At 44.6% G+C, this 27,714-nt stretch overlaps 3 protein-coding genes across 3 annotated transcripts; 2 read left to right on the top strand and 1 right to left on the bottom strand.

Moving 5' to 3' along the window:
* The first annotated feature begins 4,117 nt into the window (after positions 1 to 4,117).
* On the top strand, positions 4,118 to 7,545 carry LOC124694445 (cell number regulator 6-like). The gene is made up of 4 exons (XM_047227430.1): positions 4,118 to 4,231; positions 4,322 to 4,436; positions 6,616 to 6,881; positions 7,369 to 7,545. Exons 1-4 carry the CDS (start codon positions 4,118 to 4,120, stop codon positions 7,543 to 7,545), a joined length of 672 nt encoding a protein of 223 aa, XP_047083386.1.
* Positions 7,546 to 9,178: 1,633 nt separating this feature from the next.
* On the bottom strand, positions 9,179 to 11,853 carry LOC124701238 (F-box protein PP2-A13-like). Its single transcript, XM_047233282.1, has 3 exons — positions 11,272 to 11,853; positions 10,222 to 10,340; positions 9,179 to 9,721 (listed from the first exon to the last, which is right to left on the bottom strand). Exons 1-3 carry the CDS (start codon positions 11,593 to 11,595, stop codon positions 9,277 to 9,279), a joined length of 888 nt encoding a protein of 295 aa, XP_047089238.1. The 5' UTR covers positions 11,596 to 11,853; the 3' UTR covers positions 9,179 to 9,276.
* Positions 11,854 to 17,992: 6,139 nt separating this feature from the next.
* LOC124701236 (COP9 signalosome complex subunit 1-like) lies at positions 17,993 to 22,594 on the top strand. The gene is made up of 6 exons (XM_047233281.1): positions 17,993 to 18,393; positions 20,047 to 20,367; positions 21,083 to 21,199; positions 21,287 to 21,372; positions 21,949 to 22,183; positions 22,266 to 22,594. The coding sequence occupies exons 1-6, from the start codon at positions 18,016 to 18,018 to the stop codon at positions 22,449 to 22,451; spliced, it is 1,323 nt and encodes a 440-aa protein (XP_047089237.1). The 5' UTR covers positions 17,993 to 18,015; the 3' UTR covers positions 22,452 to 22,594.
* Positions 22,595 to 27,714: the final 5,120 nt, after the last annotated feature.

Below are 27,714 nucleotides of genomic sequence, written 5' to 3'. Positions count from 1 at the left end.
CAGCACTGATCTATTTCTTGTATCAAATACTAACTTTTTTACCGAAATAAGGTTCACATGAGCTTTCTTCTTCGCTTTGAAAGTCTAAAAGTTCTTCACGATTCTGGAAACATATAACGAAAATTTAGAAATGTTTTGGCATGTTTAACCATACAACAAAACAACAAGGGGAACACCCGAGAATTAAACTTCGAGTGTTGCACTAAACTAGCTAATGCATGAATTCGGACGTTAGCTGTTACTCCCTGCATCGAAAAATAAGTGTTTCAATACATTATATCTACAAAACGTTGAGATATTTATTTTTGGACGAAGGTAGTACTTGTTTATAGGCATGATGAAGAGAAAAAGGCACGTGACACAAAAAATCTGAATGATTTTTTCCTATGTACCGCATGTTTGTTTTCTCCAAAATTTTCAGTGATTGTCTTTACAAGACAAAATTCATCCATCTCAATATTACAATATGATACAACAGACAATAATATTTTCTCATAATTACAACCCTCTAGTTTTTTCTCCCAAATTTCTTTGATCCAAATAGGCCTTTTATTTAATATGATAGAGAGATGTACAACAACTCTCACTTTGATGGATCAACAGTAAATTAAAAATATCAATGATATAACATAATAGCTATAGGAGTTTTAAAATTACAACAGGAAACTATGTATTTGTTATTGGTAACTCTAGTTGTGTGTTGGCGTATATACTTTCCTCTGACGCCTTTGGCTGATAAGAAGAAATACAAATACACAACTAGAGGCATTCCGGCATTTTTAACAAGTTTTGTGTTTCTAATTGTCTAGAGGTGGCACCGATACAAGCTAATGAATGCAAGACTGCAAGCACCAAGTTCAAAGGGTTGTGCTTCGTGTCCACCAACTGCGCCCACATATGCATTTCCGAGGGACTCAGCGGCGGAGAGTGCGAAGGCCTCAGCCGGCGTTGTATGTGCAACACATCATGCTAGGCCTTTGAATTCAGACAAATGTCATGTTGATGAGGATCTTTTCCTAGCGGCGCATGCATACATGGTTCGATTGTTTCATCCAAGATGTTCCCCAGTAAAATAAAAACATGAAACGTATCTTCACTTTTGTGTTTTTTCACAAGACCTGTGCTTTGTATTTTTATTTTTTGTCAAATATGACAATTGTTTTTATAATGTAATTTGTTGGTTGGACCTAGTGTAAAATTTATTGTTAAGGAATAATTTTAATGTGATCTCATGCATATCCTGTATGGGGTCTTGGCCTTGTCTCATTTCGCATTTCTATTTGACCGTGCCAAATTGCCAATGGCATGGCGTGCTATAGAGCGGCCAAGGGTAACAAGCCAGGACAAGGCGATCGAGGTGTGACATTTGGTATCAGATTCGACCATTCCGGTTACACGAGCGTATGGGAGTTAGGGGCACCAATGATATGTGTTGGCACTAGGCGCACAATGTGTGTGCCAGGAGGGAACATTCCTGGCTTGGGTTGACCGGTGAGAGCGTCAGTCTTCTAAGGGGGTGAGTGTGTGACATCCTAGACTAGGGTTCAATATGATTTATAGAATACCCATACCAATAAGTTGCAACTTCTTTTCTGATCTCTTACTTGTAAAGAACCTTCAGATTAAGAGAGCTTGGTCTGGAGAAATTTGGGGATAGGTGACCGACCAAGAATTTCTTCCCGAGTGCACACGAGTGAGCACAAAGTGCGCGAAAAAACTACGGTTCGTCTGTGGGCCAGTCAAGAGATCTTAGAGAGCTACCGAGGGTAGCCGTGTTGTTATAGCTAGGCGGTTACTCGGAGGACACCATGGTGGCGCTTGGGCGGTGTGATGAGGCCAGATGGTGCGTGGGGAGGTAGATCGGTGGTGGCGCAGAAGCGGTAAGTGTGGAGCTGCAATGTCCCTTAGGTGAACCTCTTCACGCGCGTTTATAGTGAGCCTAAGAAATGGCCTCCAATCCTGGTTATCTATCGACTTTCTTCTCGAATTTTCTGTGTCTCGTGGAAACATTTACATGAGCCATGAGGTTTTAAGGCACTTACTCGGTCTGTTTTATGCTATAGTTCCTTAAACTATGTTGATAATAAAAACTAGAATTCTACAAAGTCAACGACAGATACAATTATCCAGCTTTGACACTTTGATATCTCATTAAAAAGTGGAATGTTCTTTAGTGTGAGGCGACGTTTCCGTCGATAGCGAGGCGTCCGTGGTGACTTCGTCAATCTCAAAACCCGTTGAATCAGTTTCTCGGACTCAGTCTCTCGGAGGTGCTTATAGAGGTAGGGTGCGCGAGCGTGCGTTCATAGAGGTGAGTATATACTCGTATGTGTGAGCATCTACCTATGTTTCGCGGAAAAAAAAAGATTCCTATTCAACCACACATGGTACCCTTGTTCCAGAAAACGTATCCAGTGAAACATAGCAATCTATGCACCGGCTGAACAAATGAGCTGCTGGCCTTTGGATGGAAAAATATATAAGATTTGACCAAGGGGACTATTATTGGTACAATTTTCAAAGAGATCCTTGTTGCGTAAACGAATTGCACCGTTAGTGTTCAATCGTATCCATTGTTGAGCCCATTCGCGGAGGCCGGTGAGGCCAAGACGCGGCTGCTCGCGTCCTTGGGCGAAACGGCAGCGGGGCTCGCGTCGTCGGCGGGCCATTCCATCTCGACGGGGAAGCTAGATGGATGACACGACTGCCTTGCCGCGGTGCCATGCGCCCGCACCGCCATTGCTGCCTTTTCTCTTCCCCTTTTCAAATCGTGAAACTTTCCACTTACGAAAGATTTGGGGAATTTGGGAGAGCACAAGAAGAGATGATTTGAAGGAGCCGAGATCCCAATCTCAATAGTCTTCTGGTCTCTCCCATCAAAAATCCCCTATCCCTTTTAGATCATCTGCAGGAAGAATAATCAAAGATACAAATTTGGCTTAAGAACATCGTGCCTTCTATAGAGGTACATAACATTAGCCAAGGGAGAGAGACGACCAAGTTTGGAGTACAATTCCTTCGATTCAGAAATACTACAGGGCCTATTGTGTAAATGTGCCAGCAGCCCATCTTGTCCCTTCCTTTTCTATCCAAAGGCTTACAACCCGTGGGTGCAGCTGGTGCATAAATTCATTCGGTTTCGTAGGATATGTTCTCCCTTGTTCCACTAGGGATTAAACCCTATGATGGCACTATATGTTTCTCATTAAGACGGAACATGCTTTTAATAAGGCCATGTTCACGTCGACGGTGACACACATATGGTGAGTTTATCAAGCTTGAAACTCGGCAATTTTCATCTTTACTCCACATGAGATTTTCTGCATATAATTCATTCATATGATAAGTGTTTTTCTCTTCCATATATTTTCATACTCACTCCGCCTTGAAAAGCATGTATTTGTCTAAATTCACCCCACAAAGTTTTGATTTTTCTGAAATAAAAATCGTTAAAATGTGAGCATTTTGCCATCATGATTAGGGCCACCTTTTTTTAATCCTAGAGAAATTTAACCGGACATGTACAATTAGGAATTTCAGTGTATTTTATGGTGGACAAAATCTTTCCTTTGATTTTCGACAAAAAACATATATTAATATCATGAAAGATACTAATTATACCTACCATCTCCAACAACGCATTGCCCTAGCGGTATCACGGATGCAAATCTCCCCATGTAATTCTATTATTGATTTTTTTTTTTGCATTCAATTTTAAATCTTGATTGTATCTAAGATAAAAAGAAATATTAGGGTTGCCAACTCAATGGTATTCGATTCTTAAGCGAGATTGTGATCCCTTACATATTGGATAGAGCAACAAACTCATCCAGACTGGTAGTGTCTGAAATGCCACGACTTATCCTCAAGGATGATTAATGATGAAAGAAATAGTTGTATGAGCGTGTATGTGTGCGTATCTTTCGTCGTCGGTCTCGGTGCGACCTGCTGCTGGCCGTCAGATCAAGGCGACATGCTGGAAGCGGGATGGTGCCGCGCGACGCGAACGGCTCCACGTACTTTGCATCATTTTAGACCAGTCCGGCAATCCCGGCGCCCTTCCACCCGACTGCGACTGCGACTCGGGCCCGTGGTGCATGCCGAGGAATGCACAGCGATGGCGGAGGAGAGCCACCCGCCGGCGCGCTACGTGAAGCTCACCCGCGACCAGGAAGCACCCGCCGATGACATCCTCCCCGGCGAGCTCAACCAGCCCGTCCACGTTCCACAGGTTCTCCTTCCTCTCATTCCATCTCAAATTCGATTCTCGATCCACTCTCCTGATCAATTGCCTAATACGCTGATTTGATCTGCTCTGCAGCTCGAGGGCAGGAGGTGCCCCGAGTGCGGCCAGGTTCTGCCGGAGAGCTACCAGCCACCGGCCGATGAGCCCTGGACCACCGGAATCTGCGGATGTACCGATGAGCCCGAGAGTTGTATGTAACGGATCCCTTCCCATTTATATTCTCTGACCCCCCTCGGCTACTTGGGTTAAGAAACACAAATGATCTGGACATCTGCCCATGGTAAATCGATTTCAGGGCTTTGTAGAAGAAATTGTTAATTGGTTACCTGTAACGCTGACAGAATTGTGCAATGGGTCGATGAATGTCAGTCGTAGACTATTACCAGGGACGGGATAGATCGAACAGAGATTATGGAAGATTATCCGAATTCAATGGGAAGCTGCATTGAATGTATCTTTCCTTCATTTCATCATGCCCCAAATACTGATAAAAGTTCATTTGCCGATATATTATTGGATCAAAGTAGGGACCAACTGTAATCCCCTCACGTTTGTAACCTAGACTGATTAAAAAGGTTTTGCTTATCTGGCTACTATCTTACTTATTCCCTTGCCATCACTAGATGTCCACAAGTACCTGTTGCTTTGTGCGTTCATGTCATAACCGGTAACAACAGGGCGTGGTGGTGTCAGTGGTAGTTAGATTATCATATATGCCAAATTGCTCGGCAGGTTAAATGTGTTTTTTGTTTGTTTTGTCAACATGCTGGTTGTTAGAACAATCATCTTCTATTCCATTTATGTGAATCAACATATATTGTCATTTGCACAGTGATTGTTACTGTTAGTCGATCAATAAAAACATTGTTGGAGCATGCATTTCTACGGTTAGGAAATCTTCTAGTAGTAGATATTTGGATAGAACACTCAATAGTGATTACATATAGTTTGGATCAAGTTCCAAGATTTGACACACGTCATTGATCCAATGCACCATAAATACTAAAAGGAGCACCCTGGCCTCTTGTGCCTCGCGGAGGCATGCAAAACATACCACAATAAGAATTAAGATAAGAAGAGACTAAGAGAGTACTAACCATCCAACAGTGTGTGTGTACACTATTATAGAGTAGTCTCCCCATTGCAATCAACATGTGTTTTCTGAGTATAAGTCTCCTAGTGGGCTACTTACTACACTACTGAGTTGTGATTCAAAGTTAGTTGCTCAGCCAACTAGAATCTCAACATATTTTCCTTAACATGAGTGGTTTGCCATCCGGAAACTAGCCTTGCATTAACATGAATGGCTCGGCTGTCCGAAAATTTATAGTGCAATAAGCAAGTGAAACTTATTGGTCCTGGTATATACAATGGATCTAGGATGACCACAAATTTCTACATAGATGACTATTTCATGCATTTGTGTTTAGATCCATCTATATTTGACTCTATCGCAATTGCAAATAATTTGAATGGGATGTTAATTCTTAACCTCTAAAACTCTTTAGTTACTGTGCAATTATTTGATTTGATATTATCAAACCTTAAAGATTGTAGTAAAACCAATGCACTAGGATGCATATATATATATATATACCTGCTTTTTAAGAGTAGAACTTAACTATGTTTAGTACAACGTTTAGTATACTCCATGTATCCTCATTTTGGGAAAAGAAGTATTCTGAGAGTAAAGTGGCACTTACGTTTTTATTTAGCACTTTCTATCTGTTCGGAGAATATGAATACGAGAATGCTTATTCATCATAAATCATGGAATAAATGGTATACACCAATGTTGTGTGAAATTATTGCTAAGCAACTTGGAGTAGTAGCTAGTTTTCGTCTATGTTATGTTAATGCCCCACGTGCTGAATTCTGTATTGTGATGTAGACTATGTTAAATTGATGCATATTGATTATATAGTTATTCTTTTTTTTGAGTTTTTGAATGTGTACATATTTGTATTTTGGTGCTTGTTTGTCACATGTATTTTTTTTCCTAATTTCACTAAAATAAGATTCATATATGCATATTCATGCCCTTCTTTAACATAATGGGAGCTTTTATCATATGATATCTTTGGCTAAGAAAAAGAGGCACTATTATTTCTGCCAATATTTTCCATAACCATGGTGATTTTGTTTTACTTAATCATTTACTCTATTTTAGCTAATCATGTCCAATGTCTATATACATTATTACAAGTGTGATTATCGCGCAGTCGAAGATAAACATAGTTCTTCTGACTTTTGTGTTTCATTTATCATTGCGTCCTCCTTGACGAGGGTTGTGTCTAGAAAGTTGTTTTTATATATTGCTAGTTGATTAAATATTATTTGGCTATAACTTGTGCATTTCTTCATGTTAGGCCGAACTGGAATGTTCTGTCCTTGCGTGTTGTTCGGGCGCAATGTTGAAGCCCTTAGAGAGGATATTCCCTGGACAGCACCTTGTGTTTGCCATGCTGTTTTTGTGGAAGGAGGGATCACGCTTGCGATTCTAACGGCAATATTTCATGGTGTTGATCCAGGATCATCATTTCTTATTGGTGAAGGTTTAATGTTTAGTTGGTGGTTGTGTGGTGCGTATACTGGAATTTTTCGTCAAGAACTCCAGAAAAAATACCATCTCAAGGTGAAATTTGGAACCCATTCGCTGCCTTTTTTCTTCTTGTTCCACGTACTCATGCATCAATATTCATATGGAAGAATAGTGACTACTATACTATTATGTATGCAAATGTACATTGTATTCATAATTGTTTTGCTCATATTTGAGGCCTATGTGCAGCTCGTCGCACTTCAACCATTGACCCGTCATGAGATAGATCTTTGTACTATTTTTCTAATAATATGTTAGCTATTGGCGTATTGCGAGTATTGCCATCTGATCTTCTCATGTTCATTATTGTTTTTTTTGTCTCCAAGAGCGTGGCAAGTCTTCCACGGGTAAGGTTTTTTCGACTACTCCCTTGAAAAGGTTTATTTTAAGTTTAAGCTGCACCAGCATGTTATCTTTGTTCGTCGTATATTGTAATCCATCCTGTTATTCTGTCTGGTCCTCATTTGTTAGTTGAAAATTGCTACTTAATCTGTAATTATAATCTCATTGTTTCCATCAGAACTCCCCATGCGACCCTTGTATGGTCCATTGCTGCCTGCACTGGTGCGCAAACTGCCAGGAGCATCGCGAGAGGAGGGGCCACCTCGTGGACCATGGAGATGCGTCAGTGACTATCGTTGATCCGCCTCCCGTGGAAGAGATGGGCATGCCAAGAGAATCATCGTGCTGCTTCTGAGGCTTCCCCTGAGAATAGGTCGTCCAACAAGACAAAAGCTCGAAGCAGACCTGAGAGGGATCACGCTGCCGTGGTCATACGTGCTCATACATACCTTTGTTGGTCTCAGACCAAGAAAAATAAGGGAGTTTTAATTTATTAGGAGGATAGCAATGCTTAACAGAACTTGGTTTCTCTGTCATAGCATGAGTGAGTGGGACATGAGATTGAGCTTCACGATGGACCTGGTTGTAGAACTGCTGCCTTGTCAGTGTTGTTATGTGGTGTAGAACTGCTGATGAACCTGTTATAAACTCAAACATACATTAATTTCTCGAGTTATTTATTTGCCTAAAATCACTTTGAGAGTTTCTGAACGGTTAACTGGAGATATCTTGCTGCTGACATGTGCAGCATAGCTAAACTATGTGGATCGGCTCGTACCATGTTTTTTTTGTAAAAGAAAACTAAAACCCTGGCATGTGCATCAACGTGATGCACACAACCATTTTTTTATTGAAGTTAATACAATGCATCAAGACCAAAGTCATCAACATGCAGAGTACGCAACTTAGATAACTACGACAAAACCACTATAAAATATGAATTTAACACCTACGATTAAGACGGCTTCTTCCACAACAATACCTTCAAGAAGGTGAACAAGCTCCCACGCCGCCGATGGTATGTACGATTGAACACATCAAGGAGAAGGATTTTCATCCTGATTGCGAAGACCACCCAATGAAGGCAAGGTCATCAGTACGAAGACGACAACTTCAACAAAGTAAAGGAAAGTTTTTCGCTGCTGAGCATGACCAATAAAGGCCAAAACAACAATTTTCATCTCGGATATGAAGTGCTTGAACACCGTCTTGATGGTGGAACTTTTGATAGTCGTGTCATCAGTGGCAGACCTATGTGGGGGGGGGCACCGCCCCCAGGCCAAGAAATGTTTGCCTAATCTCCAGTATATTTAAACATTTTTGGCTAAAAATAGCTTATATTTACCCCATTTGCCCAACAGTGGCCCAAAGTGTCTCTCTAGCCCATCCCCACCCCCCAACCCCCACCTGTTGGCCCCGCACAAGCGAATGGGTGTGACTCTTTCAAGTCATGGCATGTAATATTCATCTAAAATGCATGGATTGTACATAATGGCACGTACGGTGGTTGATAATACGATCTTATTTTGTACATTGCATGTTGTTAAAGAAGAGAAGAAAAAAAGTTACACAACGGATTATCATGTTATCTTTAATAATTATTGTATGTATGCTCCATAATTGAAAATAAACTACTACAATAGAAAAATGTGACTAACATAAGACATCTTGAACAATAGAGAAAAGTTTTATCTTTCATTGTCACACGGACATGATTCAGTATTTATGTGAGAGATCTGCGAAAAAAAAGTAGGAAGGACCCAGTGATCATCTGTAGGATCCTAGGTCGTTGACACAACGGTTACCATATCAACAATGCACTTGGACATTCTTCTTCTTTCCTTGGCAAGGAAGTACATGGATATTCTTGACTTTTTTTTTATAAAGATGGACATTCTTGACAGTGGTATATTGTACTATTCCTCCCATCAAGTAGAGATTCACTATTGAACACCGACCGAACCAGCCAATAAGCTCAAACTAACACCGATCTCCTAAATCCTACTACATTTCTCCAAGCTCTCTAATTACAGTACCAAGCTAAGTAAGTAACCCGATAGTGCTGAAATAATCTCACTTCTAAGTTCTAAGCACCAACCACAACTTTCTCTGTCCGAAACCCCTTGGGGTACACGAGCACCGAGTCGACGCAGAGGCCGCCTTTGGTGTGGGTGCAGTCGATCTGCGCCATGGAGAACTTGAGCCTCACGGGCCGGCCGTGCTCGGATGCCACGAAGTCGCCGGCGTGGTACAGTGCCCAGCTCCCCGGCTCGTCGTCCAGGTAGCGCTGCGACACGGCGTTCTGGCCGTCCGACGTCGAGAGCTGGAACCGCACGGGCTTCCTGTCCCAGCCGTGGATGCTGTCCTTTTTGTCGGCGCCGCTGCTGACACGGCGGCCGGAGTTCTTGGAGGCCAGCTTCCCGAGACGGAGCCTGAAGTAGAGGCTGTAGGTCCCCGCCGGGAAGCGGAAGTCGATCTCCCCGACCACCTCGAACCACCAGATTTGCTGGAGGTACGCGACGGAATGGAACCTGCATGCGGAAACTGAATTTTCAGGATTGCTGCAGGATGAACTTCTCTCTGGCCAAACAGCAGTAGGACAAAATAAGAGAATACGAAGCCCATGGTTTTGGTGGTCACACTGTGCAGAATATTGAATACCACAGGATTTCAAAGGGAAAGGAAGTAAAGATTGACGCGATGACTGAAATTTCCGGTCTCCAACCAATTGTCTCCTGTCAATTTTTGCTGGCATACATGCTGACCTCATCGGTATAGCACGCTAGCAGCCACTGACATTTTGATCATTACAAGTTCGTCAAAACAGGGGAAATGCTTCCATATTCCACTTTTTTCTCGTAGCTTAGTATTATCACCGGTGGCAATATATAACTCTATTGTAGATATAATACTGAATCGTATCAAACAAGGTTGAGATGTCTGACCCTCACACATCCTGAATATGAAAAACTGAACCAACACACTAGTACTATGTAAGAATTTATGGAGCAGAATTTTAGTTCAAACTTACCTAGATTCTGTGGTTGGCATGTGAGCCCAATATCTCCTGTCATCGATCCCCGTTATCACCAGCGCTTTTGAGGATAATGCCATGCAAATCATGCCTGTGCTTTTCTCCAACCAGAATTCCTGCTAGGCGAAGGTCTTGGTCAGAAAAACAAAAAGACACGGAGAAGTGATCTTAGTGAAAAAAATAGAGACATGGAGACAAAACTTAATAATCCAAGAAATATTCTGAAAAATATACGAGCATGAATGTTCTTGGATACTTTCGTGGAAACATTTTTTTACACCTATAGAAAATATTGGTGCCCTAAAATGAAAAATTGTAGAACTAAATTTGTTGTTTTTACAAAATACTTAACATTTTCCCTAGAAATTTAAATGCACACAACAGAGTTCGATATTTAGATGTCTAATTTTTTGAAACTTTTGAACATGTGGAAGCTACCTTTTACACCCAGGAAGACATGCTTGCACGTTTGAATTTCCGAGAACTAGTCAAATAGAGAAGTTCTATAGAATTAATCTCTATTCTCTAATCCATAACAGAGATCTTTTTTTTACCACAAGATATATACTTTGGATTATTTTATGTTGGCATACCAGAAAGATGAGAAATTCTAAGTGGACCAAATCATGATTGCCCTATAATTCATGGTTTCTCAGTTTATTGCAACATAGGTATGGAACTCTTAACCTTAAACAAATAACAGTAAAACAAAATTCCTATCAAATAAAATTTCATTATAGTACCAAACAGAATAGAACAGGCAGATTTTACTGTGTTTTGTTTTTTTATGTTTGTGTCGATTTAGCACAAAAAGAAGAATTTGCTGATTTAATCTAGAGCTACTCTTTTTTTTCGGGAGGAATCAAACTGGAGTACTGTTTTTTATAAGGAGGTGGTCCTTAACATTATTTTCTACTTTCAGCAAGTCACTAACATCTTAAATTCTAAACTTGGAAGTTGGAACCTCTCAAATTCTAACTTAATCCCATCCAACAGTGGGAAGAAAGGTTTCACGAAGCCAAAATGGAAGGAATCAAATAAACTCACCCTTTTGCCATCATCAAACCGCACAGCCTTGGCGAGCCTGGCGTAGACCTCCTTCTTCCCCACCACGCTCTTCTGCCATTGATCCCCTCCCTTCTCCTCTCCACCATCGACGAACCCCATGAGGTACCTGTAGTTCTCAGGCAGCTTCGCCTCCCACACGAAGTCCGCCGCTCCGGCGCTGCGGAACGCGTGGTTGAGCCCCGCGAGCCGGCATATGTCCGGCGCGCCCAGCCGGAGCAGCACCTCCGCGGCGCACAGCTCCGGCATGTCGCCCAGCCCGGAGCTTGCCTCCTCCACCGCGAGGTCCGAAGCACCCGCCCCCATGCTAGAAATTCCGAGAAGTTGCGACGGGGCACCAAATAGCTAGCTAGCGCGCCAAGAAACGCACTGCGGAGCAAGAACTGGAGTGTGCAGAGAGTCTTGCAGGTGGGAGAAGGAACCGGATGCGAAGAGCTCGATGGGTGCGGGAGGTTCGTGAGACAGAGACACGGCGCGAGCGTTTGGAGCGGGAGAGAGCGACCCGGCAAAGGGAGAAGAAGAGCCAGTAGGCGAAGGAAGAGTGTGGGAAGAGGGAAGCGGGAGGCCGGACTACCGTGTACTGATATACTCCCACACGGCCACACCACACGCTTGACTTCTTCTCACTAAAACCCCTGTGAAAACTGAAACCGTGCTTCTAGTGCTCCATTTGGAGTAGTGCAAGTGTCGGGGTCAAGGGTCCTTCTTGGGAAACATGAAAAAATGTAGGAAATATCAAGTTCCTTGTTCGATCGGCAACCGATTCATCTCACCTCGAGTTAGTTTACAACTCACCATTTAGGTAGACATATCACTTTCCTTGTCCCCCATGGTGCTGACCGTAAGATCATGGCCAAGCTTTCCTAGGCATGCCCGATTTTTGCAGTTCAACAAGGAATAAGAAATGTAAAGATTGGTAGCGCGCGTGCACACGGCTCGTTCCGCGACATGTAAGAAAACACGAAAATGTCTGATAACTTGAGATGTTCTCATCTATATCTAATCGTGGTTCCGTTTTTGTTGAAGTAACTAGCACAATTAGTTGTAGTGACGTTCGCTTGATCGAAAAGTGTATTCAAATTGTTGAAAGCTAGGACGTACGTAACCCGAATTCTCTCCTTGTTACGAAATTAACTAAGCTTGGTGGCATGTAGACACGGGAACCGTGGACCTAGAATCTAGCAAACAACCATTTTGTGCTAACTTAGTTTCGAGGCATATCCATTTTAAAAAGAAAAATTAAACAATTCTTTGTTTGTCCGGCTCCAACAACCACCTAATTAGTGGATCCAAGCTTGAAGGATGATCGTTTTTTTATGGTTAACCAGCGAGCTTTATCTGGCTCTAGATCACACAAAAGGCTAGGATACATAAAAGAAAATCACGTGGCAAGCAATTTGTCATGTTGTGCCTATTTTGTGGCGAAAACCCAGCTTGCTCCTCCATGGATCGACACAACCATGTCCGTGTGCGGAGAACCATATATTGTAGCAACAGAGAGAACCGATGCCAGATCGCGAGGAACAAGTCCTCATCCATGGGAAGATACTTTCAAAGAAAGTGATAAATATCTCAAGCCAGATCATCTGCTCCAAAAGAGATACAGAAAATATCAAGCTAGACATAAAAATCTCTTGCTCTTTCACAGCTGTACGTTCAGCTAGCACTTAATTTTCAAATATAACTATTGGCGCCGCGGCTCATTATATCGACCAACGACACATCGCTCTCAGGCAGCTGTTCTGAATCCAGTGTCCAAGCACTTTTGTCTGGCTCTTCCAGGGAGCAAAAGACGCCAACAGGCTGCGCTTTCCGTCCCCTTCCCAAAACCTCAAATATCAGGTTCCATATATATCCAACTTGCGCTTTTGGGGCCCCTCCTATCGGATAGAACCAGACACGGTGCCACTCCACGGGTGCGTGGATCCGAGTCAGCAGCGCACACGTGGCGGCAGGACGCGAGCTCGACAGGTGGACATCAGCAGATGCTAAAGCGCTCCCTGTGGTGCTGGGTGTTTTAGGCCTTTGATTGTGTGGCTGGAGTTAAGCTGAGAGGTTTGGCCTTGTTTGGTTGCGCTTGGTGTGGTGCGTCTAATCCAACCTAGGAGTCAGGAGTTGTGCTGATTCTGCTTTGCGAGTTGGTAGTGACACGAGCAGCAGCTTCTGTCTGCTCCATGGCGAGCAGAACAGAACGGAGTGCGGCAATATCATATCAGCTAATCCTGAATCGAGACGAATCAAGCGAGTAAATTATGTAATGGAGTGGCGACGAATCGACTCAGTGCAAGGGACTATCTATCATGGGCTCATCTGCCGGCCATATGCGCTCGCCATTCACCTACGTCTGATCTCTGTTGCAGCTCAGTTCAAAGTCGAGTATGTTAATTTCTCAAGGCTGAGAGATTTGGTCCGTAGAGTTGCCACTGCACACGAGCTCAAACACACGAAGAACAGCGACAGTTTCAGGTTTTATTTAGCGGGAGATATGCCAGCCAGTCCACTGAGCAGAGCAACAGTCTCAGCAGGATACAGACGACTCTCGACGACTCTCTCCCCCCGCTACAGTAGAAGAAGAGAGCGATTTGTAGATCCCCCAGCGTCCCCAGCTCGCCGCCGTTGATCCGGTGGATTCCTCGCTTCCGGCGGCAGGAGGTTGGGGAATCCCCGGATCACGGTGTGTATATAGTCTAGGGTTTGTTAGGGTCCAGATCGACGGTGGTATGGAGGTGGCGGCGGCGTGCCGGCGTCGTTTTGGTTTTTGGTGCAGGAGTTCGTCCCCTCCGGCGGTGGTGCTCGGAGGAGTGCTGCGGTGGAGCTCCTGTGTCTTTCGCGCTCAAGGGTCTCCGTATCTGCGATGTACAGTTGTCCCCGGCCGGTTCCTGTGTGGTGGAGGAGCCGGATGGAGAGTTCTTCGAAGATGGTGGTGTGGAGCGGCGCGATCTCGGCGTTCGAGGGCGTAGGTCCTTTGGGACCGGTGTCCGGTGACTTCCCAGTCGCTCGGGGGCTGTCTCCGATCCAGAGTTTGAAGGGGAGCAGCAGCAGCAATGGCGCGCCACCGACTCGTCCTCCACGACGATGTTGTCAAGCTTCAGTAGGACTTGGTTGTAATGTTTTCTTCTTGTGGATCTTTCTGTAAGTTTGTCGTGATATTATCATCATCTTTCCCGCAAAAAAAAACAGTCCCAGCAGGATGCAGGTTATATGTTATTCCTCGTCTAAACTAGAGCTGACTACTCCCGAAAATAACGCTTCGGCTCTTCTAAGGCGATTAGGTTTTCGAGTGAGTTTTTGGCGGCGCTCGCCGGAGATCTTCTCCACCGGTGGCGGTGCGCTAGGAAGGGGTCGGCCTTACTAGAGGAAGATTCTCGTGGGGTGCGGGTGCCATCCTCGGTTTGATGTCATCAGCAGAGGAGTCGGCATCGGTCGGCAATGGTGGAACGGAGGGGGCCAAGGCTCCTCCGGGGACAGATCGGAAGACAAAGGTAAATCCTCCGGTGGAAAAGATGATGGGGAAGCTCAAGTTGATCGCGGTGGAGGCGGATCGACTTCTCGATGATTATGATGATTATGATGATGATGATGATGATGATGATGATCTAGCCTAGGCCATTGCGGGCAAAATCTTAGCCTCTGGACCAAAAAAGTTTCATATGAACATGATCGAGAATGCCTTACGTCCTACCTGGGGGAAACCCTAGGGGCTTGGTTTTCCATGATGGTGGACATAACATCTTCATTGCGGAAGTGGAGCCAGACAGGGACCGTCTTCGCATCTACGAGAATTCACCATGGACAGTATCAAAATTTGATGTTGTCCTGGAGAATTTTGAATCTCGTTGCCGCTCATTTGAGCTGCAATTGGAGAAACTGTTGATACGGGTTCGAGTTATTGATCTTCCAGATAATAAACTGAATGAAACCTAGGGAAAGAGGATTGCTAGCAAGGTTGGGGAATTTGTGAAGGTTGATATAAATAAACATGGCCTTGTCAGTGCACAATATCTTGGAGCAAGGGTGTATATTAAGGTCAATACCCCCATTATGCGGTGGGTTGGATTGGATTCGAAGAAGTTGGTGAGGACGTTCCAGTATGATATCCAATATGAATTTCTTCCATATTTTTGTTTCTCCTATGGTTTGTTGGGTCATTCTGATTCGACTTGCCCCACACGAACAGTGAGGGATGAGAATGGTTTGTTGCCATAGGGTGCCAACCTGAGAGCTCCAATAGAAGGGAAGAGAAATATAGGCCCACCACATGCAGAAAGTGGATATGATGATTATTATGAGCCTTATGAAATAGATGATTGGAATGAAAAGAACACTAAAATAGTGGGAGAGGAGCACTCTGAAAAATCGTAAAACCGCCAGCAACAACATTTTTCTAGAGGAAGAGGGAGAATTCAGAATGTGCGTGGGGGGCGAGCTAAGGTTTACCGTAAAATTGGTAGTACGGTGCCTAGTCCCTGGGATTCTGTGAAGACTCCGAATCTGAACACATCCATAGAGATTGTTATGGTTGGTCCGAAGTTGGCTAGAAATAAAAGAGAGGAAGTAGACTTGAGGATTCAAAGAGGTCGAGTCACTGATCCTAAGAAGAAACGTATGCATGTTGTCAATACTAGCGGATCGGCGTCGGCTGTTAATCAGCCACGCCGAGCATAATGAATTGCGTAAGTACGGACTGCAGGGGGATTGGGAATCACCCTTTAGCTTGAGAGCTTCGCGACTTCGTGAAGAAACTTGATCCCACTTTGCTCTTCGTTATGGAGACAAAGATTTCTGGTGAAAGAGTTGAGAAGTTAACTAGCACCTTTGGTTTTGCTGGAGGATTTGCAGTGGATAGTGAATTAGGGATGGGATAAGTGGTGGTATTTGTCTGTTCTGGTCTCCGACGAAGTGGATATTAAGAGCTTTAACTTGCATCACGTTGATGGTTCTGCTACTCCATGACGGTTAACGAGCATGTATGGAAAATCTCGTAGGGAAATCAGACACCTTACATGGGCTTTGATGAGGAGATTACACTAGCTCCGAGATCTTAAGTGGCTGTGTAGTGGTGATTTCAATGAAACACCGTATGTCACTGAGCATTTTAGTGAGCATGATAGGGAAGAATGTTAGATGAGGGCGTTGAGAAAAGTGACTGAAAACCGTGGATTGCAGGATCTTGGTTTCTATGGTCTGCCCTATACTCGGGATAATACACAAGAGGGTAGTGATAATGTCAAAGAGAGAATAGGTCAGGCGTTTGGCAATGCTGCTCTTTTGAATTTGTTTCAGGTAGTTCGAGTTAAACATATAAGTGTTGTTGAGTCTGATCATTGTGTGATCCACACTGAGTTAAAGAAGCATGCCCATCATCATCCCTGGGAGGAGAGCCTTTAAATATGAGAATGTCTGGCAAAACCGATGGTTGTTGTGATAAAGTTGTTGTGGATCTCTGGGAGAAGGCTGACAAAAGGAGTGGGTCTTGAGGTGTTTGCAAAAACCCTCTCAAGTATGCATAGTGGCTTATCGTCTTGGGGTACAGCAACCTTCGGAGATTTCAAGAAGAAACTGAGTAACTTGAGAAGGGAGCTTGGGAACTAAGAATTTGAGTGGACCGTGGCCCATCAACTGAAGAAAAAAGAATTATGGAGAGAAGTTTACCAATCAGAAATATGGATTAAGCAAAGATCACGTGTCAACTGGCTAAGGTCGGTGGTCGAAATCTCGCTTATTTTTATGCGTTTGACTCACAGCGTAAGAGAATGAATTCAATTTCTACCCTCCAACATGAGGATGGCTCTTGGTATGATGATGTTGAGTTGGTTAAAGAGGAGATTCCGGGCTTTTATAAGAACCTATATACCTCTGAAGGAGCTCCAAAAAATGCAGGGAGGATCCTAAATTTAGTAAACGAGAAAGTGGTGCACGAGGACAAGGCTAATCTTCAAGCTGATTCTACAGAAGAAGAGGTCAAAATGGCTCTTATTCACATGCAACCCCCTAAAGCACCAGGTGTAGATGGCTTCACGACGGGGTTTTATCAACGCCACTGGATTTTGGTTGACCCGGAGCTATATGCTGCGGTGCTAGCAGGGTGTCGAAGTGGAATCCCGGTGAGGTCTCACTTTTTGCGCATTTTAGTTTTTATAGTTCAAAATTTTGTGTCAAATTTTACACTAGAAAAAGCAAAATACAATACAAGTGGGATTTAGGTGGGATCCCATTTAACACCCAGGTGCTAGGTTTTTTTTTTTGGAGGGGAAGGTGCTAGGTTTTCTGAATGGAGGGGATATACGAGAGGAAATTAATGACACACCAATAAATCTTATTCCAAAGGTGAGAAATCCCCAATCCATCAAGCAATACATACCTATTTCTATTGTTTACAAATCAGCAACTAAATCTGTTGCAAACAGAATGAGACCTCTACTCGAGCACACAATTAGTAGTGCCTTTGTTGCAGGGCGTTTAATTAGTGACAATGCTTTGGTGGCAGAACGCCACGAGCACACCCATATCTGGCTATTTCAGCCAGTTAGCCCAGTAAACACGTGGGCCGGAGAAGACCCTACGGGCCGGAATTGGGAAACATACGCAAAGCCTGCCCAACGTACTTTACCAATCTGTCCATATTATCTCTCTATTTCCAAGCCAAGCCCTTCGTCATCCTCCCCTGTTCCGTCTCCCCCTCCCTCTAGGGTTTTGCCCGGAACCCTAGCGCGGATCCCCAGCAGCATGGACGTCGAGCCCGAGGTCCCGGCCGCCGCGACGAACGGCCTGGAGGCCTCCGCCGCGCCGGCGCCGGCGCCGCTCTCCGCCGAGCAGCTGGACGTGGAGGCGTACGCCGCGCAGTACCTGGGCCGCACCCGCCTGCCGCGCCTCCTCTTCATCGCGCAGAGGTGCGGGGTGGAGTCGATCGAGCTCGAGGCGCTGCGGATCGCGCACGACGAGGCCAGGGCCCGCGAGGACGCGCCGCTCTACCGCGACGCCGCGCAAAGGATCGGCGGCCGCCTCGGCCCGCGCTACCGCTACGACCAGGCCTGGGTCGACGACGTCAACCGCCGCGCCGAGCAGCGCAGGGAGAAGCTCGAGACCGAACTCAACGGCCACAAGGTGCGCGCGTGCGGAAACCCTAGCCCCCATTAACCTTCTTCTCTCATCAGCCAATTACTACTTGGTCCGTGTTAGTTTCTGCTTATGATGCGGTTGCTCTCATCCATCAATGCACTGGCGTGCCCGTTTGTGTAATCCTGCTTGATCTGCGTAGCTTATGATTTGGGTATACTGTTTTCGGTTCAACGCACTGCCTACTCTGTGAAGGTCTGTCTGTGACTTTGCTTTCTGCGAGATACACGCCTTATTTGTTCCGTAGTGTGTTGGCTTGTGGCGTGCAATCGTAGTCAGCAGATTTGGGATGGATACCTTGCACTTTGTTTGGTCTGCATTGTTAAATTTGGTTGTTAAACTGTAGGTTATCCAGTGATTTGGGATATTGTTTTGAACTAGTCATACACAATTTCTCTTGTTGTTATCCGATCCCCCCTTATTTTGCTATAAGAAGCATGGTAAAAACAAGATAACTGGATCTGGTATCCAGTTTTGTTCTGCTGTTGTCTCTTTAACGCCTCTCTGACTAGTTTTGTTCATTACATTTATTTATAGACCCAGAAGACTTGGCATGATGCCAAGCTTGGCTTACGCCCACAATCCATTGCACGTTTTACTTCCAGTTTGTAAAGTCTCAGTGCATGCTACCTTCAGTTTTCGGCCTTCTCGCACCTCTGTTTTGGTTTCATACCTAACTGCGGTTTCTCCCCTTTGTGGGGATGCGTAACTGAGCTCTGATTTTTCATTAGGTGCATTTAATGCTGCTAGGTTCTGTAATAGTAGTTTGTTTATGTGATTTTTCCTAATTCCCATTTGTACACTATTAAGATCATTTTAATAGTTTAGGGGTTAGGGTTCTGTGCAGCTGCAAACTCATAAATCTGTTTGCCTGCTCCAGTACTAACGAGTGCAGGTGCTTGCTGATGCAATAATCATAGATCTTGACCTTTTTGGTTTTTGTATGAACATCACTAGCAGAAAACTTTTACCTTTTCAAAATTAAATTCAAAAAGAGAATATCTACATGATCATGTTACAAGGTTTTGTTTATGCCGGCGATGATCATAAGTGCTCTTGATGGGTTGCCAAACTACTGATTTTGAGCCTGAGTTAGATGAGGAGCTTATGGCTCACTTTGTTGCCGAATTCTGTCATGCTTAACCTTTTTTATAATTTGCTGCATACATAGACATAGAAGTAGGTATAAGTTGGTTGCTAAACAGAGCCTAAGCTTGCCAATTTGGTATTTCTTAGGATGGGGTGTGGCCAGCGTCTACAGTGTAGTTCATTGCGGGACCTAGTCATGTAGGTATGCTATAGAGGCTGTCTAGGGTTGCATGTATTAAAGTGAACCAGAAGAAACAGACCTAGTAAAGGTCTGATATTGATATTCTATTAAATCTGTCATCTACACATGGTGCTATAAAACAAAAGTTACAGAAGAGATAGGTGTTGTGCAACATAGGCACACCATACATTGGAAATCTATGCCCTATATGAAAGTGTTGTTTCTGTCGTATATTTCTTTGCTTACTGGCATTTGAATTTGGTGTAGTATATTTGTTTCTGGCCTTGGTGTGTTGATTAATTCTGTTCTGCGTTAATGTCTTACAATGTCAAACAAGTGACTCTGTGATTATGTCGCTTCTGTAAATGCAGGCCCACCTGATCAAAGAGAGCATCAGAATGGGTTATAATGATATCGGTGACTTCTACTATGGTCATGGGCACCTTTCCGAGGCCTTCAAAAGCTATATCCGCACGCGTGACTATTGTACCACTTCCAAGCATGTAGTTCAGATGTGTATGCATGTGATTCTGGTTAGCATTCAGTTGGGACAGTTTGCACATGTTACCAACTATGTCAGCAAAGCAGAGCAAACCCCAGACGAGTTGGAACCTATTGTTATTGCAAAGTTGCGTGCAGCTGCAGGAATAGCCTACTTGGAAACAAAGAAATACAAACTTGCTGCCCGTAAGGTTTGTCCTTCAGAATCCTGCCCTGTTTCGTTTTCCCCCTATGCTAAGGTTTCCTTGCGCGTAGAAACTGAAGTCAATATTCTGTAAATTATTTTTTTCTGAACGCATCGATAATTCTAGTTTAATTTTAAAAGTGAAATTTCAGGTTCACCACTATTATGTTGTCAGATCTGTTACGTGCAATCTCATATGCGCAGTATATTCTTGATAAACCCACAGTTCAAATATATCATGATTTTTTTTGTTGCTGGCCCTAAACCCATTAAACAGATTAGCTCATGTGTTTGTTCCTTTACTTTTCTGTGACATTACTATAGTGCATCATTGTAAATGAACTTAGAATTATCAATAGTCATTCGTGGATTAAGCTCTAGGTTGAATCTCGAGAGCATCCCCAACCTTTTCCCAGACAACTACAGGTCAGTAGGAATATACTTCTCCACCTTAAAGTGAAGGAATTTAGTTTACCTTCTTAGTTACTACTTACTAGTGCTCAGAATAACTACATACCTCTAATTAAAAAAGAGAATTATTTATGGAGGTTGTTTTGTTCAACTAGTAGTTCACGCACATCTTGAGACACATTCCATTTACATATAAAGGTTGTCTATCAACATAATAAGTATTAATAGCAGAGTTTTGTTTTGCCTAGTAGTAGGCTAGTACTTACAAAGTAATGAAAGTATTGTTGCTAAAACTTGGCATTTCTGTGAAGTTTCTTGAGACAGGACCTGAACTAGGAAGCAACTATTCTGAAGTCATAGCTCCGCAAGATGTGGCTGTATATGGTGCTCTTTGTGCACTTGCTTCTTTCGATCGTTCAGATCTTAAGGTTCACCTCTTGTTTTTCTTCTTCTTTTGCTGGATTTTTTTGTACAGTTATACACTAATAATATGATTATTATCTGTATTTTTTCAGAGCAAAGTTGTTGACAACATTAACTTCCGTAACTTTCTGGAGCTAGTGCCTGAAGTAAGGGAGTTGGTCAATGATTTTTATTCAAGGTACGCTTCTATTGGAAAAGCCTTTTTCCAGGGTCAACTGTGTTTCTTCACTATATCATCGGAGTACAAGCCTGCAAGGAGAATATAAACTTTGAGTATACAATTTGTGTTCTGTTTTCAAATAGAATCATATGGTTAATATGATACATTCGGCCCTATTCCTTGTGTTGTCACTGGATGGTGTCAAGTCAAAACCATTAACCAACGGGAAATTAATTAGTTAGTTCTGGAAGAAAAGGGGACTAGGAATTTGTTCCATTGTCAAGGTGTAACATTCTACTATTGTCCTTCTCTATCGTACACTAGTCGCGTGTAGAATACTTCTTCAGATAGGACTCCTACTCCTATATGCATTAATAGTTGCCTACAATTTAATTCCTTATTATGGTGTGGGATAATGTGCTTTTGGACGTGTGCTCAAGCTGTGAACTTTGCTTTTTTTTTTCATTGGAAAGTTGAGTTTTACATCATTTTTGAGATAAGCATTTGTTTGTTTCACCCTATTAAAATTGTTACAGTTTTTTGTGCAACTGATTTGTGTTGTGTATTTGCTAATCACAAGAATCTCTGTGCCAGTCGCTATGGATCTTGCTTGGAGCATCTTGAGAAGCTAAAGCCAAATCTTCTTCTGGACATTCATCTGCATGAGCACCTGGAGACTCTGTACAAGGATATTCGCCACAAGGCTATCATACAGTACACACTTCCATTTATATCTGTGGATCTTAACACAATGGCTGATGCCTTCAAGACCTCTGTGTCCATGCTGGAGAAAGAGCTGGCTGCACTGATCACTGAGAACAAAATAAATGTACTTGAATATCTCTCATCCTACATCATACCTAGATAATAAATCTGTTTTTTTGACATGCTTGTTTGTTAACTTTTTGCAGGCTCGGATAGACTCCCACAACAAGATTCTGTATGCACGGCATGCTGACCAAAGGAATGCAACTTTCCAGCGGGCTCTCCAAACTGGCAGCGAGTTTGAGAGAGATGTTAAGGCTATGCTTCTGAGAGCTAACCTCATGAAACATGATTTCAACCAAAGGAGCGTTTCTGGACCAAGGAAGATGTGAACCTCTGAGTGACGGTAGAAAGTGGCTGCCTCCTTGTGTACCTGGAAGTATCCTTTCTGGAACAAAGGGTGCTTTGACCCATGTAGAGGTTTCGGTGAAATGAACTGCCTGAATGATCAAGTCTGTTTCGGTGCTACTTTTTTTTAAAATTTTTTTTTGGTTATATATGCTTATGAATAGGTACCTGTCCTGAGATATGTTATGGTATCATATGATGTGCTAATCTTACGTCTTGAGGCCAAGCTTATGTTTCAGAATGTTGAATGCAATGTTCAGTATGGTCTGAGAGCAAACCTAATCAAACATTATTTCAACCAAGGTAACTTTTTGCTAGATAATTGAAGATGTTAACTCGAGTGATGCTAAAAGGATTCTGTGAACAGTTTGTGTCGATACAACCCCCTTTCACCTAAGTCACTTTCGGTCCGGTATGGCCCAACAAACCTAAAACATCAGCCGATAGTGGCGGGGAATATGCCCCGCTAACGGAGCGACTTGGGCTGCGGCCCATTAGCGCAGTTATTTTCTGTTGATGCGCGGTTTTATTTTCTGTTTCTTTGGTTCCAGCCAGTTGTTTTTCGTTTTTCTATTTTTTCTTTTTCTGTTCTCCTTTTCCGATTGTTTTTTTCTTGACATTTTTAAAACATTAAATATTTATTGAAATATGACCATTTTAAAATTCTAAACAAAAAATTTGAACATTTTTTGTTTTTGAACAATTTTTTTTTCAACAAAAAATATAACATTTGAACAAAATATTTTTTGCCCAAATTTTTGTTTAACCATTTTTCAAGTCAGAACAATTTTTCTGCTAAAAGTCAAAAGTTTCTAAAATTTGATTTTTTTTTCAAATAAAAAAGAAAAACAAAATTAGGAGGACCACCAGTGAAAGCTCCGAGTGCGATATTCCTGCACACACTTGAGCGATGCATAGGGGGGGCCGTGGAACTTTGCAATCCCTATATGCTGACTAGGTCGGCACCTACACCACACCCTGCGAGCGGTGTGGGTTGGCCCAACGTCTTTTTCGTGCACTCTCTCTTTTTTCCTTTCCTTTTTGTCTTTTTCTTTCTTCTGTTTTATCGTTTTATTTTTTGTTTCAAAATAATTTCTAATTTAATTTTAAAATAAAATTGTTCAAGATTTACAAATTGTTCATATTGTAAATCTGAACAATTTTAGAATGAAAGAATTTTGAATTTTGATCGGATTTCGAGTTTTGAATGATTTTTTTTATATTTGAACAATTTCTAAATTTTTTAAATAGATTTTTAAAATTTTTGGAATTTTAAAAGAATTTAAATTTTGAATGATTTTCGGATTTTGAAAAAAATTAAAATCGCACATTTCTAAAATCTATGTATGCAGAAAATTTTGAACAAATATTGAAAACATAGAAAGAAAAATTTAAAAACATTAATTTTAAAAAACAGGACTAAAAGAAAAAGAAAAAAAGAATGAAAAAGAAAAAAGGCGTTTACGTGATGGGCTTGACCCAAGTCCGTGCCGACCAGGTCGGCATATAGTAGCTCCTGTGGAACTTAGGATGGTTCCTATCCTAGGCTCTTGGACCTTAGGGCATCCCATCTCTAGCTTGATCTAGCTCACAAAAGATTAGCGCATTTCCATTTGGGCTGGGCTGCCCGGCAAACTAACGCATTTTTTTGAAGTATATATGTTAATAAAATGCAATTTACATAGTTTGAAATAATACATGTTTAAAATAAATAGATAACTAAAACCCTATGTAACTAGGGCTCGTGTCATGGCTACCTCTTAGTCGTCATCATCAAGGTCGATGAAGACTGGTGACGCCCATGAATACAATCAATAATGCACGGGAGGAGGTCTAGCCGTGGCACCGGAGCAGGTGGATTGACCAAGAGGTACCGACGAAAACGCTGGTGTGGGAGGAGGTGGCGGTGCATCGCGAGTAGGAGTGATCGGAGGTGTCACGACTTGCCCTACGCAAGCACAGACTCCCATAGCTGGGTGGCAATGCCCTGCCATGTCGAGCTCGATGGCCTCCTACTCGGTCAGCTATGGCGGCTAGACCTTAGGGTTGATGGTCACATTGGGCTGCCCACCATTGTTCCCCTCGTTGCCCTTGTCCTCGACATTGTTGTTGTCGAATAGGTCACAACCTAACATGGCGTTGAGGTAGGCCAAATCGCTTAGGTAACTCGCTTGGCCTTGTGGGTCGAACTCCCACAAGTTGGACATGTGCCAGTTGTAGTTGTCCAATGTGTAAGTCAGGTCGTATAAATAGGGCGGGAGGATGAACCTGCCGATCTCACCGTGCCACTCGCGCCTCTCCCATGTCAAGGGCGACACGGTCACCCGCCGTCAATTCAGCAACCAGCCTTCTAGGAGGTTGACGTTTGGCCACGACACAGGATGACCCTCGTCGTAGAGCTTGCACATGTAGTCCACAAGCACGATAACAACAGTTCCTCACCTTTTATGCGGCCGCACAAGCAAAGGGCACGCCGCCTTGCCATCAATGCCTGACGCGGAAGCCCTGCGCCACCCGCCAGTGCTGACATGTATAAGCCGAAGCAAGGGTCATTAACACGGGGCGGAAAGCCGTACCAGTACCACCCGCCCGCACCGTCGCACACAAGGCGAAGCGGACACCAACATCTTTCTACACGGACGCGCACAAGACGAAGCAGATATATGTCGAGACAGAGTGGAGGGAGAAAACGCTTTGCACCGCTCCTGCGCGTCGCTCCCACGGACGATGCCAGGGGCGAACCCTAGCTCGCGCGAGTCTCCGACCTTCCTCCTCGCTCCTCCTCCGCCGCCGCCAGCGAGGGCCGCCGGGCAAAGCCCGCGCGGTGCTGGCGGCGGTGGGACCTTCTTTACTCGTTCGCAGGGGCCCTGCGCGAGGCAGACACAGTCAGCAGCGGTGCTCCTAGGGGCTTGTAGAGCTCGGTCCGGCGGCGAAGGCGAGGCTTGGCGGCGGCTGTTCTCAACGGAGGTGTGGGCTGGCGCAGCATATGGCCGCGGGCGGCGGCGGAGGGCGGCAACGAAGGAGGCTGCTGGCGGCAGCGGCCCGGGTTTGGGCCAGGCGGGCCGCGTCCAGGGCCAGGAGGGCCGTGGAGGTGGCCAGCGCCGGTGGGGCTCCTCCCAGGTTGCACCGCCGCTGGTGCCAGACCTGGGCCAGGTGGGCCCAGTTCCGGCAGTCCTCGGCAGTACAGCTGCGTGGTTCATCTTCTATCCGGGAGGGCGGAGGTGAGGCTCTTGCTCGAGTTCGGTGGCGAGTTCTTCGATACCGACAAAGTGTCCGGCTTGACCGGCGGCATGGTAGCGTCGAGTCGTCGACAACGGCCCGACTCTATCCCCGGGCGTTGTGGCGGGGGTGCTTCTTGGTGGCGGTGCGCGGTCTTGGCCAACGCTATTTTGCGAGGAGTGAGGTTGCGGCGACGCCGCTCACGGTGTCTGGCTAGCACATGGCGGTTTGATGGTGGCAAGGTTTGGTCCGGCCCAGTGCTGCAGGTGGATGGCGACGATGAGTTGGGCGTAGCAGTGTGGTGGCACGCCTAATGGAGCGTGATCGAGGCCTGGCAGGCGACCGGGCCTAATTTAGGCCACATTGACCATGCTACTGCGTCCGGACGGCGGGCACCTCGGGTGTCGGAGGGTGGATCCCCTCCCTTGGGCTACCGTGTGCTTTGATGGTTGTTGTCAATGGTGCCTTCCTACCCTGTCCGATTCGAGTTGCGGTGTGCTGGTTAATCCATGGGCTCGAGTTCGTGGGGATGCCGGGGCGGCGGCCCTGGAAGGTGGACTGCGCGGTTGGCTCTTCGGCGGGCAACGCTTCAGTGGTGGTGGTCTCTCTCTTCGGTCATGAGGATGGCGTGGAGCGGACAGTGGGGGGTCCTGGTGTTGGCGGTGCTTCGGCCTCGGCAACCCCCAGATCATGTTTGGGATGCCCAACTTAGGGACAACGGGCGGCTGAGTTGTCGGGCGTGGTGTGTGGATGTTTCCAGACGAAAGCTCAGCGTCTCGGCGCCAACGACGGCGGTGCCTGCGGGTATCGTAACCCTCTTGGGGGCGTCGTTGTGGGTATCCGCCCCGTGTACGGCTCCGGGTGAAAGCCCTAGACCCCGTGGTCTCGATGGCGGCGGCGCAATGTGTCGTTTTCCCTCTTGGGGGTGTCCTTGTGGAGCCCCGTTTTGACTCGGTCTCGTGTCAATGTCCTCGTGACAACTTTGGGGTCTCTGTGTTCTTTTTTGTTTTTCTTTGATCTGCTTTGTAAGAGGTTCTCTTCTCCACCTTGTATCGGTTCGACCGTTGCGGCTTTATTTATAAAACTGGACGAAAGCCTATTTCAATGAGCGGATATATGTAGCTGGCGAGTCCAAGAAAACTAGGAGCAGACACGCGCACGGTTAAGCGGTGATGCATTTTCAACCCAAATTTAGAACACGAATGGATCTGCGAGTACAGGCTGACCCGTTTGGGTCGGACTGCGGGGCTGGGGTTTTCCTCTCTCCTCATGTTCGCAGGAACACAAGCGGATATCATCGGTCTGTTTGCCCGTCGGGCACTACTGGAGTCTGGAGATGCCTTCAGTTTGTCCAAGTCCGATGTAGTTCAGTCCTACGTGGTCCAAGGTGAGTTATGTCCAAAGTCCATTATGCAGTGCAAGTTCAGTTCCAGATTTAATTCGAGAACGCAGGGAGTACCCATATGCCATGTTCATTTGGAGGCCAATCGTATGATTTAGACGCACGAGGAGTATATGCCTACCGACCTATACTCTATACTGCGCATCGGCGGAGTTCGCGCCGCGCGGATCTCGTGGAAATTTATATATTTCGGTTTGCCCGCAAGTAAAATGGAATCTGCTGGTTTCTCCAGCAATAAAAATTGTACCTAGTGTGGCTCGAGAGATAGCAATAATAATAATAGTTTTTTTGTTTGCGAATATGACACTAGCATTAAGAAGAATATCGAACAGTACAAAGCAGCCTAAAAAAAACAAAAATTACAACGAGATCCTTGAGATCTTCAACCTTTAGACCATGTCGACGACGAGGCTGCCGCTGCCGCTCCTTCCTGAATCGGCCTGACGTTGTTGGTTGCGGACAGGAAGTCGCCGAACAGCAGTGGCGGACACACAAAAATATCCCAGGGTGGGCACACACCTCTATTTTCTATTTTTTCTGCTCATGTGTGATAAAAATTTACTCAAATGACTAAATATAAAATGTTTTCTAAAAATTCAGGGTGGGCCACGGCCCACCCGGGCACC

Source organism: Lolium rigidum, chromosome 3 (genome assembly GCF_022539505.1).
Source record: "Lolium rigidum isolate FL_2022 chromosome 3, APGP_CSIRO_Lrig_0.1, whole genome shotgun sequence".
Classification (NCBI taxonomy): Eukaryota; Viridiplantae; Streptophyta; class Magnoliopsida; order Poales; family Poaceae; genus Lolium; species Lolium rigidum.
Note: the sequence above shows the minus strand (reverse complement) of the source record. Positions and strands in the feature narration are given on the sequence as shown.